The following is a 13314-nucleotide window of genomic DNA, read 5'->3' on the forward strand; positions in this document are numbered from 1 at the left end:
GAGTATCGCCGAGGGAGCCCGCCGTGAGTGAGTAGACTAGGGCTCGTTATACATATATATATATAAGGCCGCGCGCGCCGCTCGCATGTCTGGCCGCTCGTTACTCTGCTCGGCATTAGCGGCGGCCTCGCGTGCGCCGGTCGCACACAATGGTACGAGTCACAACTTGCCCCGTTCCGTCATTAGTCCCTTTTTGCCTCGCAGCCGCCCATTAGTATAAACTTGCTCTTGCGTCATAATTGGCTGGCACCGGCTGGTATATAAATATGAGCGCTTCTGCTCCCCGCCCGCATCGACAGTGTCTGCGACACTGTGCCTTCATCTCCGCTGTGTCACCCGATCGGCGAGAGTGCGCGACCTGCAGCCATGGCTCTCTTCAGGAAGAAGGAGAAGAAAAAGAAGAAGAAGAACCCGGTTAGGCGCGATCTGGCGGCGGAGGCTGCGGCCCCCCGCGCGCCGGCTGCTCGCAGATGCTTCGGCCGCGCGGAAAACCGTGTCTGACCGGCTCGCTTATGTTTGTGTTGCGCAGGCGGGCGTCGGCAGGAGGATGGCCGGCAAGAAGGGGGCGATCGTGCAGCTGCAGGCGGAGATCAACACCGACGAGGAGTGGGACAAGATCCTAGCCAAGGAGGGCCTGCTCGGTGAGTACCCAGCTGCTCCGCCCATCAGTAACAGGCACGCCACAGCGAAAACATAACTGAAAGGCACGCTTATTACTACTTATGGAAGTGGTTTATTTTCACTTTAACTTAGTCACATTTCCGCACTAGTGATTGAAGGCACTGCACTTGCTCCTAATGCTGAACACCCTCGCTTTCGACATGACACACCTACCATGCCGGCCGGGGTGACCGAACGGTTCTAGACGCTACAGTCTTTGTCTGTATTTCATTGTTCATATATAGTGAGTACATAAAATTTTGTAAATATAGCTGGATCACATACATACACTGCATTAACATATAATACTTCTTCCAGAAGACGAAAACTGAATTTCGGAAATTGTTTACCACTGGCATGTTTATACCTTAAGGCTGGAAGCGGATTTGCTAGCCCATTTAAATATGGCGTCTGGAAAATAGCTGTTCCAGTTCCTAATTTAGTCTGCACAACCTCCATTTCTCATAAATTAAATATTGCAGGTAGACAGCTTCATGCTTAGTCTAATATTTCTACTTCTCCATCACGGTACAAAATGTCACTCCATCCGAATTTTTAAAAACAAGACATAGCCTGGCAACCCAAGCATATTTCAAAGCTGGCCAATGTGGCCGAGCAGTTCTAGGCGCTTCAGTCTGGAACCGCGCGACCGCTACGGTCGCAGGTTCGAATCCTGCCTCGGGCATGGATGTGTGTGATGTCCTTAAGTTAGTTAGGTTTAATTAGTTCTAGTTAGTTAAGTCCCATAGTGCTCAGAGCCATTTGAACCAACATCTACCATTCGATTACATTCCTTCGGCGTTCCCATTTACCTGCCCGAAACTTTGAGTCAGCATCCCTTCCTAATAAAGGAGATTTTGGGCTCAAGAAGTTGAGATTAGCTTTTTCCTTCAGAGATCTTGGGCATACACTTTTTCAGAAAAAGAAGACGATGCGGTTATGTTCTTTGAAATGCATTGAATTTGATTTTAAGACGCAGATCCCGCACTCCAGTAGTTAAATAATGCATTTTAATGTATTATGTACAATGCCGCAATGACATAACCCTGATTAAGATTGCACATTTTCCATGTTTCATATGCACTTTACATGTACCTACTGTGATTGTGCGAAACTCTTAGAAGGACGCCATCACATTTTGCTTTTTCCCCGCACTATTGGGGGGACTATAACATGCCGTACCTTGACAGAGCCCAAGTGACTTCTTTTAAAAAGTATACTGATTAATGATTGAGATTTTTATTATTTTTTGAGTTTTTTTTTACCAAGGCTAACACTTTTTCCAAGCCCTATTTTGTGTCATTTAAGTAATTATTTACTGTATAGTATGCATTATTTAAGAGCTGTACTTTAACTGCCTGTTTAAACGTACCAATCTTAAGGATCTTTAGCGTTAATCTTTAGCGTTATTGTTCTGGGGAAACACCGTTAAAAAAATTAGACTAAACGTTTCTAACTAAGAACAGTCGACGACACATGGATGTTGTTAACATTTGACTTGGGCCGTGTCCGCTGCCGCGCGGCTCCGCTCAGCTTGCACAGTCATTGCCGATCCCATCATTTAAATAATTTTTAAAAAAGACTTCTAAATTTTAACTACCGCTTTCACCAGATGACGGTATACTGGACGTGAATGGTGGGTAGTGGCTACAGGGCAATGTTCAACGTTACTATGTTATAAATAGCGTATATTGCCTGAGGATGCACCGATAAGCGAAACCGGTCGCAGATTTAATAAAAATCATTCATACAGTCAGTGCGGAATTTTCTATGAAAAAAAGAAAATACTGGATTGTGTTTTTCGTTTGGTTTTGTTCGATACATGTAAGTTAAGGCTGGCACTTGTTCCTTTATCGTGAATACAGCCGTTAATGTAATAATTAGTAGTACTTTACTTTATGTCCATAATATATCGGTAGATGTGCTCAGATGGTGCAGTTGTAACACCCAACTTTTTTAAACAGATTGTTGCTATGAGTTCTGCTGATGCATCAGCTCCATACTTAACAATCATATACGAGGGCAGTTCAATAAGTAATGCAACACATTTTTTTCTGAAACAGGGGTTGTTTTATTCAGCATTGAAATACACCAGGTTATCCCCCAATCTTTTAGCTACACAACACTATTTTTCAACGTGATCTCCATTCAATGCTACGGCCTTACGCCACCTTGAAATGAGGGCCTGTATGCCTGCACGGTACCATTCCACTGGTCGATGTCGGAGCCAACGTCGTACTGCATCAATAACTTCTTCATCATCCGCGTAGTGCCTCCCACGGATTGCGTCCTTCATTGGGCCAAACATATGGAAATCCGACGGTGCGAGATCGGGGCTGTAGGGTGCATGAGGAAGAACAGTCCACTGAAGTTTTGTGAGCTCCTCTCGGGTGCGAAGACTTGTGTGAGGTCTTGCGTTGTCATGAAGAAGGAGAAGTTCGTTCAGATTTTTGTGCCTACGAACACGCTGAAGTCGTTTCTTCAATTTCTGAAGAGTAGCACAATACACTTCAGAGTTGATCGTTTGACCATGGGGAAGGACATCGAACAGAATAACCCCTTCAGCGTCCCAGAAGACTGTAACCATGACATTACCGGCTGAGGGTATGGCTTTAAACTTTTTCTTGGTAGGGGAGTGGGTGTGGCGCCACTCCATTGATTGCCGTTTTGTTACAGGTTCGAAGTGATGAACCCATGTTTCATCGCCTGTAACAATCTTTGACAAGAAATTGTCACCCTCAGCCACATGACGAGCAAGCAATTCCGCACAGATGGTTCTCCTTTGCTCTTCATGGTGTTCGGTTAGACAACGAGGGGCCCAGCGGGAACAAACCTTTGAATATCCCAACTGGTGAACAATTGTGACAGCACTACCAACAGAGATGTCAAGTTGAGCACTGAATTGTTTGATGGTGATCCGTCGATCATCTCGAACGAGTGTGTTCGCACGATCCGCCATTGCAGGAGTCACAGCTGTGCACAGCCGGCCCGCACGCGGGAGATCAGACAGTCTTGCTTAACCTTGCGGCGATGATGACACACGCTTTGCCCAACGACTCACCGTGCTTTTGTCCACTGCCAGATCACCGTAGACATTCTGCAAGCGCCTATGAATATCTGAGATGCCCTGGTTTTCCGCCAAAAGAAACTCGATCACTGCCCGTTGTTTGCAACGCACATCCGTTACAGACGCCATTTTAACAGCTCCGTACAGCGCTGCCACCTGTCGGAAGTCAATGAAACTATACGAGACGAAGCGGGAATGTTTGAAAATATTCCACAAGAAATTTCCAGTTTTTTCAACCAAAATTGGCCGAGAAAAAAAATGTGTTGCATTACTTATTGAACTGCCCTCGTACAACCATTCGCTCGACGAAAGATCCGTACCCAAAGACTCGATTGTTGCACAGGTCACATCAATCTTCAAGAAAGATAGTAGGAGCAATCCACTTAATTACAAGCGCATACCGTTAACGTCGATATGCAGCAGGATTTTAGAGCATATATTGTGTTCGAACATTATGAATTACCTCGAGGAAAACGGTCTATTGACACACAGCCAACCTGGGTTTAGAAAACATCTTTCTTGTGAAACACAACTCGCTCTTTATTCACATGAAGTGCTGAGTGCTATTGACAAGGGATTTCAGATAGATTCTGTATTTCTGGATTTCCGGAAGGCTTTTGACACTCTACCACACAAGCGGCTCGAAGTGAAATTGCGTGCTTATGGAATATCGTCTCAGTTATGTGACTCGATCTGTGATTTCCTGTCAGAGAGGTCACAGTTCGTTGCAATTGACGGAAAGTCATCGAGTAAAACAGAAGTGATTTCAGGCGTTCCCCAAGGTAGTGTTATAGGCCCTTTGCTGTTCCTTATCTATATAAACGATTTGGGAGACAATCTGAGCAGCCATCTTCGGTTGTTTGCAGATGACGCTGTCGCTTATCGATTAATAAAGTCATCAGAAGATCAAAACAAACTGCAAAACGATTTAGAAAAAATATCTGAATGGTGCGAAAAGTGGCAGTTGACCCTGAATAACGAAAAGAGTGAGGTCATCCACATGAGTGCTAAAAGGAACTCGTTAAACTTCGATTACACGATAAATCAGTCTAATCTTAAAGTCGTAAATTCAACTAATTACCTAGGAATTACAATTACGAACAATTTAAATTGGAAGGAACACATAGTAAATGCTGTGGGGAAGGCTAACCAAAGACTGCGTTTTATTGGCAGGACATTTAGAGAATGTAACAGTCCTGCTAAGGAGACTGCCTACACTACGCTTGTCCGTCATCTTTTAGAATACTGTTGCGCAGTGTGGGATCCTTACCAAATAGGACTGACTGAGTACATCGAAAAAGTTCAAAGAAAGGCAGCACGTTTTATATTATCGCGAAATATAGGAGAGAGTGTCACAGAAATAATACAGGATTTGGGACGGACATCATTAAAAGAAAGGCGTTTTTCGTTGTGACGGAATTCCAATCACCAACTTTCTCCTCCGAATGCGAAAATAATTTGTTTACATCGACTTACATAGAGAGGAATGATCACAAAAATAAAATAAGGGAATTCAGTGCTCGTACGGAAAGATATAGGTGTTCATTCTTCCTGCGCGCTATACCAGATTGGAATAATAGAGAATTGTGAAGGTGGTTCGATGAACCCTCTGCCAGGCACTTAAATGTGAGTTGCAGAGTATCCATGTAGATGTAGATGTTGTCTGTAGTCGTTTAATATTGCACCTTTCCTCCGTAGTTCGACTATTGTGGTTAGGGTCGGTTTCAGGACATTTTCCACACAAATGACTTAACGTTTCACACCCTTCACCTTCACCCCTTTTCATCCACGTCAGTTTTCAATTATAGTACGCACTGTATATGACAGTTGGTCCTCTACAGTTGGCGCCCCGAACGGCCACTACTAATTCTGACACGTCCTGTACAGAAGTCTTACAGTTGCGGCACCTCCGGCAGCCCTCTCGGCTTGCCGCCATGGCTGGCAGCTTGTGCAGTTTGGGTCTTAAACCGGTCCTGATTCTCGCCGTGGTTAGGGCATCTGCGTTTGTCCAAATGCAAACAAACACACACTCAGATATTGGTCGTTGTTCCCTGGGTGCTGCAGCGCCACGACAAATATACCCTATTTATGAATTTGGTATTTTGTTTGTCATTCTCTCACGAATGATATAATGAGGCATGCTAAAGCACTAAAAAGGTTTCAGTATTCTTGTTATTACTGTACCAGATATTTCAGCAATTTAGTTCTTGTTACAGATCTAACTGGCTAGTGGTGTGTTTACGGTTTCGTCGTTCATAGGGGGCTACCAAAATGTGTTTAGTTTAAAATATCGTAATTAAGAAATGTGGCTTTAAGACGAAAACAAAGACTAAGAATGAATTATTTCGCTATCACTTTATTCTTACAGTTTGTCTGCTAGATACGACGCACATAGAACATTTTTATATATTTGGAAATCTGATTCATAAGCTTTCCTCAAGAGAAAATATTGTTTTTTTTTATTTTGGAATTGAGAGCAGGTAAGTCACAGCTGGAAGAGTATCGCGCGCTGTGCAGGGCACAATATTGTTTGAAGCTAATAGTCAGCAACGATATGAAATATATTTTTATTCGACTCATGTATTTGAAAACAATTCCCAAACAGCGATCCAAAGTTGCAGGTCCTATATTACATGACGGTGAACAGTAACAATTCCTAGAATAAACGTTACTTTAATTTCCTTATTAGGACTTTGAATCTTGATTAAAGAATTGAGAAAAATCCAATGTAAAGATAGGTTTATTTCCAAATCTCCAAACAAATTAAATATATAGGGTGTCTGTCGCACCTAACTCTGGCCGCGCGGGATTAGCCGAGCGGTCTAGGGCGCTGCAGTCATGAACTGTGCTGCTGGTCCCGGCGGAGGTTCGAGTCCTCCCTCGGGCATGGATGTGTGTGTTTGTCCTTAGGATAATTTAGGTTAAGTAGTGTGTAAGCTTAGGGACTGATGACCGTAGTAGTTAAGTCCCATAAGATTTCACACACATTTGAACATTTGAACCTAACTCAGCCACCTCAAATATCTCTGGAACAACAGTAGCTATTCAAAAATACCGGCCGGAATGGCCGAGCGGTTCTAGGCGCTACAGTCTGGAACCGCGAGACCGCTACGGTCGCAGGTTCGAATCCTGCCTCGGGCATGGATATGTGTGATGTCCTTAGGTCAGTTAGGTTTAAGTAGTTCTAAGTTCTAGGGGACTGATGACCTCAGAAGTTAAGTCCCATAGTGCTCAGAGCCATTTGAACCACTTTTATTCAAAAATGATTTTCACCAGCATGACCGGACAGCAGGGGCTTAGGAAACCAAATACTATGCGAAATTTTAAAACGTTAACAAAGACTACTTTCAACTCAAACTCGTGCATTTTATAAAGGACACCCCCTATTATTTCGTATGCAATCAATAGCACGAAAAAAAAACAATGGCGTTGGGTGCATCGCAATACGTCAATTACATCCCGAGACATTGCCAAGCGAAGTTGGCGCTTGAAATAAATGAAGCACACAGCAAGCGCACGACACGACCTGAGACTCAAGCGTGCACCTCACGCTGCCGGTAATCGTCATGTGATTGACGTACTACGTCAGTGGAGTGTTAATGTATGGTGTGGTATTGTATAACAACACATCATTGGCCCATATGTCATTGATGGCACTCCTAAAGAGGGATGATAGGTTAGCCCGTTCTTGAGCTGTACCTTACTTGAACCGGTCCACCTTTTATAATATGTCAAATAATATGGTATCAGAATGATGGATGTCCTGCGCATAACGTTTATTGTTGCGAAATGACAACTAGAGGTACAAATAGTCGTAACACACTTGGTTTCAAGTTTCTAAACCCCATAAGTTCTGAAATACGTGGCTTGTAAATGATAACAACGGCGTCACAGTTTCTGATGTAATGCATCGCATGTAGTACTGTGCTCAGAGCACGGGTTGCCTGCACTGGCGCCTGTATCCTGCCGTAAACATACCAATATCACCACGGCTCGCTCTACCTTCAGTGTACAAGTGTCTCCTAATCTTGTCTGCTGAACTGCTCTCATACTGTAACGTAATTAACATACGTTACCACACTAAAACCTGTTTTCTTGTGGCTTGTTACATTTGCCGTCATCTACTCGATATGATGGCCTTCACTGATGAAGAAAAACTAGATATTATTTTAATGTATGGCGAATGTCATAGAAATGAAACCGCAGCTGTGACACTATGCTGAACGCTACCCTGATCGGTGGTGTCCGTCACGTCGAATCATTGGCAACATCTGCAAGACACTCACGGAAACAGGAAGCTGGGCTCCCATAAAACGTCGACGTACAACACCAGCAACTGACAATGGAAACGAAATTGCTGTTCTGGCTGCTGTAGCGTACAATCCTCAGGTGGGTGTACGAGAAATTGTACGAGGTGTAGGAATAAGCCACAGTAGTGTGTGCAGAATCTTGCATCGGCACCCGGTTTCATCCGTTCCATATCTCACTGCACCAAGAACTGTACGGGAATGACTTTGAATCCCGCATTGCATTCTGTCGTTTTGCACTTCAGCAGCTGGAAGGTAATCCAGTATTCCTAAGCAATACGTTTTTACGGACGAGGCTTCATTTATAAATCATGGCAATGTGAATCTGCGGAACATGCACCACTGGTCCGTGCTAAATCCCCACTGGATTCGCCAAGTTGCTCATCAACGACAGTGGAGTGTCAATGTGTGGTGCGGTATCATTGCTAACTTTATTGTAGGTCCCTATTTTTACCGTGGAACATTGAATGGACAGCGATATGCATCATTTCCTAAACACACACTAGCGCTCCTCATGGAGGATCTAGGATTGGAAACTCGTCTATCAATGTCGTTCTAACATGATGGATATCCCGCACACAATGCAAAAGTTACCAAAGATGTTTTAGATGCGACATTTGCAAATAAGTGGATGGGGCGGGGAGGTACTATGCGATGGCCAGCACGGTCCCCCGACTTCCCCCATTAGACTTCTTTCTCTGGGGCGCAGTGAGAGACAGACTGTATCAAGATCCCCCAACGACAGTAGGGGATATGCAACATGAGATTACTGCGGCGTGTGCGACAATATCTGTAGAAACTCTACAGTCTGTGCAACAGTCTCTCGTTACCCGTCTGCAAACGTGTATTGATGTAAACGGAGGGCACTTCGAGCATATGCCGGCCGCGGTGGCCGAGCGGTTCTAGGCGCTTCAGTCCAGAGCCGCGAGACTGCTACGGTCGCAGGTTCGAATCCTGCCTCGGACATGGATGTGTGTGATGTCCTTAGGTTAGTTAGGTTTAAGTAGTTCTAAGTTCTAGGGGACTGATGACCTCAGATGTTAAGTCCCATAGTGCTCAGAGCCATTTGAACCATTTGAACTTCGAGCATATGTTGACGTTACACAGTTTCATTGGTCAAGATGTGGATGTATTTTCGATGCTGGATGTAATGCACAACAATACAGTTTCTGTGGGCGACAGGGCACTAGTAAAGGTGTTTAGCAAAGTAGATTCAAGTGTATTATCTCTATTTGTAGCTCTAGCTGTCATTTCGCTAGAATAAACATACATTTACAATTTGAAAAACGTAACTTTGCGTTGGACGAGTTACTTGTTTATTTTTGTGGATTGTGCATACCTTCCCATTGCGTGAGCCCCTGACACAGGCAGTGTGAGGTGCACGCTTGAGTCTCAGGACGTGCGCTAGCTGTGCGCTTCATTTATTTCAAGCGTCAACTTCGCTTCGCAATTTCTCGGGATGTAATTGACGTATTTTGATGCAACGCCTTTATTTCTGTGATTTTTCATGCTATTGATTGCATACGAAATAATAGGGGGTGTCCGTTTAAAAATACACAAGTTGTTTACGTTTTAAAATTTCGCATAGTATTTGGTTTCCTAAGCCCGTGCCGCACGTTCATGCTGGTGAAAACCATTTTTGAATATCTGTTGTTGTTTCAGAGATATTTGAGATGGCAGAGTTAGGTGAGACAGTTTGCATAGCACGTCGCACTTTGCGCAGTTGCAGTGGAATTCTTCTTCTGCTAACAAACAGTTACTCTGACCAACGCAAAACACATTAATTACTGTCACGAGACATTACAGAGCCACAAATGGAACCAAGGATCACAAAGGAATAAATATTTCTGGTACTATTCTGTGACTACAACCTTTACACTTAAGGTCAATCAGTTTTCCTTGAATGTCAAAAATTGTTTGCTGGTCATACGACATTAATTACTATGAATTAGTTCACCTTAAGGATAGGATAAGGTTCATAGGTATCAGTCACGTTTATTTTGTTCATGAGGCACACATGTATCTATTTTGTAAGTTTATTAGATACGTCAATAATTCAGTTCTGTGATGGATTAATATTTCAACAATACACATGTGATTATCAAAGTTTACTCTTGACGAGTAACTAATTATTACGTGACAGTATATTTTCTTCATTATTGCTGCGACCGAATGAAAAATTACATCCGTTTAGCATGACACATGCTTTGACATACAGTTTACAATATTTGGCTACGACTACTTTCCCAAAATTGATTTAGCCTACTCTAGCACCTAGCGCTCATTTTAGAAGGTTAGGAATCTTGGAACCTTGGATGAAATGTAACTGATGCTTCTCTATTCAGACAAGTCTCGTGGGAAACCAAGGGAAACCACAAGAGAAACTTTCAATCTTGGTTTACATCATGTCAGATTATTTGGAATAGGCCGGCCGGAGTGGCCGAGCGGTTAAAGGCGCTACAGTCTGGAACCGCACGACCGCTACGGTCGCAGGTTCGAATCCTGCCTCGGGAATGGATGTGTGTGATGTCCTTAGGTTAGTTAGGTTTAAGTAGTTCTAAGTTCTAGGGGACTTATGACCACAGCAGTTGAGTCCCATAGTGCTCAGAGCCATTTGAACCATTTTTTATTTGGAATAATATGTTAAAATTTTCAGAATATGGTTTGCTTTGAATATATTACATAAAATACACGCCAGTTGGTTCCGTTCATTTCGTGTCACATTTAAATGGTTTTACACAGAATACTTGTTTTCGTATTATTGCAATTAATGGCTCAGACTTTAGAAACGAGCACACTGGGTGCAGCTGGCTGCAAATGGCTCTGAGCATTATGGGACTTAACATCTGAGGTGATCAGTCCCCTAGAACTTAGAACTACTTAAACCTAACTAACCTAAGGACATCACACACATCCATGTCCGAGGCAGGATTCGAACCTGCGACCGTAGCAGTCGCGCGGTTCCGGACTGAAGCCCCTAGAACAGCTCGTCCACCCCGGCCGGCCCTGTACCGCAGATCAGATTGAAATCGTGACGTCGTCGTGACGTCAGCAAGAATGATGGAAAGGATGACAGTGGAACAAGGGGAGGGCTGGTCATGGAAGTCCTCCTTAATACCTGCCAGGGTTAGGGTTGCCAGATTAAACTGACGAAATTACCGAACACTGCCTGGCGAAAGGATTTACTGAGCAAACGCCTAAGGCTGAACACAACAAAAAACTTAGTAAACATGAAAATTATATTTATTATAGCTAGTTGCAGGTTTGAACAAATTTTTATTATCTTTAATTTTTTGGTAAAAGTAGTTGCATGTTGCAAACTTTAAATTGTAACGCATGCATAATTCTGCTTTTATGATATCGACACTCAATTTGTGCCTAGTGTCAAACCATAAATGATTCACGTGACTGAAGACTCTTTGCATACAGAATTGCTGCATGGAACTGCCATTACCCTTTTGGTAATTTTTTATGTTAGGCGCTTCTTCTCTGTTTAAAAACTTTTTCCGTGAAAACGAGTTTGACGGCGTAGAAGCCTGACTTTGTAATTGTTCCAAATTTTTATTCAGTATACAGATCTCCGATAAAATTTCTTTATCAATGTCTTCATCAACACGCACCATCTTTGATGCGTGTATATATTTTTCATATGTAGGAGTTAAATTTCCTACATCCACGTAACTGAAAATCTTAAACTTTTTAAGATAATCTTCGACCCTCTGGAAGGCTACGAAGGCTCCATTCTTGAATTCATTCCTCTCAGTCTCATTTAGTTTTAACATTTCTTGGTTAGCGTTTGCTCCGAAGATAGAATAGTTCTTACGTGATTCAGTATTTAATTATAAAAGGATTTATGTATTCAGATTCCAGAAATTTAATAGGTTTCTGAAATAACTTTAATAAATGATGTACAAAATAGATATAGCACTCTAGCATCCCCTTTCTTCATCAGCGATGAAAGACCAAATAAGCTTATTGCACTCATTCTCACCCTCATGGCGGAAATACAGTAATCACCCAGAATATTTGATCACCGGTCTACCGATTATATAAATCCGCCCAGGCGATAGCAGCGTCACCTGCCGAGGAATGATTTTCTAGTCAGACACACGCACGGTGCATATAGTATCAAATGATTCAAATGGCTCTGAGCACTATGGGACTTAACATCTGAAGTCATCAGTCTCCTACACTTAGAAACTACTTAAACCTAACTAACGTAAGAACATCACACACATCCATGCCCGAGGCAGGATTCGAACCTGCGACCGTAGCAGCAGCGCCGTTCCAGACTGAAGCGCCTAGAACCGCTCGGTCACAGCGGCCGGCCATGTAGTATCAGCGAGCGTGCTGTCCGTGTGTAGAGTGGGGAAGGCGCGCGATCTATCTGAGTTTGACCGAGGGTAGATTGTGATGGCCCGGAGGCTCGGCACGAGCATTTTGGAAACTGCGCGACTTGTCGGGTGTTCGAGGAGTGCTGTGGTGTCTTCAACAAGAGGTGAAACCAACGCGAAACCACGGCCAGACTTCGTAACGTTCGGCGGCCAGCCCTTATTATGCCCGCCCGGTTGGCCGTGCGGTCCAACGCACGGCTTTCCGGGAGGGAAGGAGCTCCCGGTCCCCGGCACGAATGCGCCGGCGGATTTGTGTCGAGGTCCGGCGAACCGGCCAGTCTGTGGATGGTTTTTAGGCGGTTTTCCATCTGCCTCGGCGAATGCGGGCTGGTTCCGCTTATTCCGCCTCAGTTACACTAAGTCGGCAATTGCTGCGCGAACAAGTTCTCCACGTACGCTTACGGCACCATTACTCTACCACGCAAACACAGGGGTTACACTCGTCTGGTGTGAGACGTTCCCTGGGTGGTCCACCGGGGGCCGAACCGCACAATAACCCTGGGTTCAGTGTGGGGCGGCGGAGGGGTGAAGTGGACTGCGGTAGTCGTCTTGGTGTTGCGGACCACTGCGGCTGCGGCGGGGACGGAGCCTGTCCGTTGTTTCTAGGTCCCCGGTTAACATACAATACAATACAATACAATACAATACAATCCATTATTACTGATGTCGGACGTCGTACGCTGGGCAGACTGGTAACACAGGGCAGGCGGAGAAATGTGGAGCAACTAACACCACACTTTAATGTTGGGGAGAGTACAAGTGTGCCTGAACACACAGTGCACCGAACGCTCGTAACTATGGGCCTCTGCAGCCGACGGCCCATCCATGTGCCAATGTTACCATCACGACATCGGCAACTACGATTTAAAGGGACACGTGACCATCG

The 13314-nt window shown here is 44.2% G+C and overlaps 1 protein-coding gene across 1 annotated transcript in view; it reads left to right on the forward strand.

The window, feature by feature from the left end:
• The first annotated feature begins 300 nt into the window (after nt 1–300).
• LOC124789193 (thioredoxin domain-containing protein 3 homolog) overlaps nt 301–13314 on the forward strand; it is a 183856-nt gene continuing 170842 nt past the window's right edge. Inside the window, exons 1-2 of the mRNA XM_047256487.1 lie at nt 301–414; nt 530–641. Coding sequence (XP_047112443.1) covers nt 367–414; nt 530–641 — 160 coding nt within the window. The 5' untranslated portion in view covers nt 301–366. The remainder of the gene's footprint in view (nt 415–529; nt 642–13314) is intronic.

This window comes from Schistocerca piceifrons, chromosome 3 (genome assembly GCF_021461385.2).
Source record: "Schistocerca piceifrons isolate TAMUIC-IGC-003096 chromosome 3, iqSchPice1.1, whole genome shotgun sequence".
In the NCBI taxonomy this organism is placed as follows: domain Eukaryota; kingdom Metazoa; phylum Arthropoda; class Insecta; order Orthoptera; family Acrididae; genus Schistocerca; species Schistocerca piceifrons.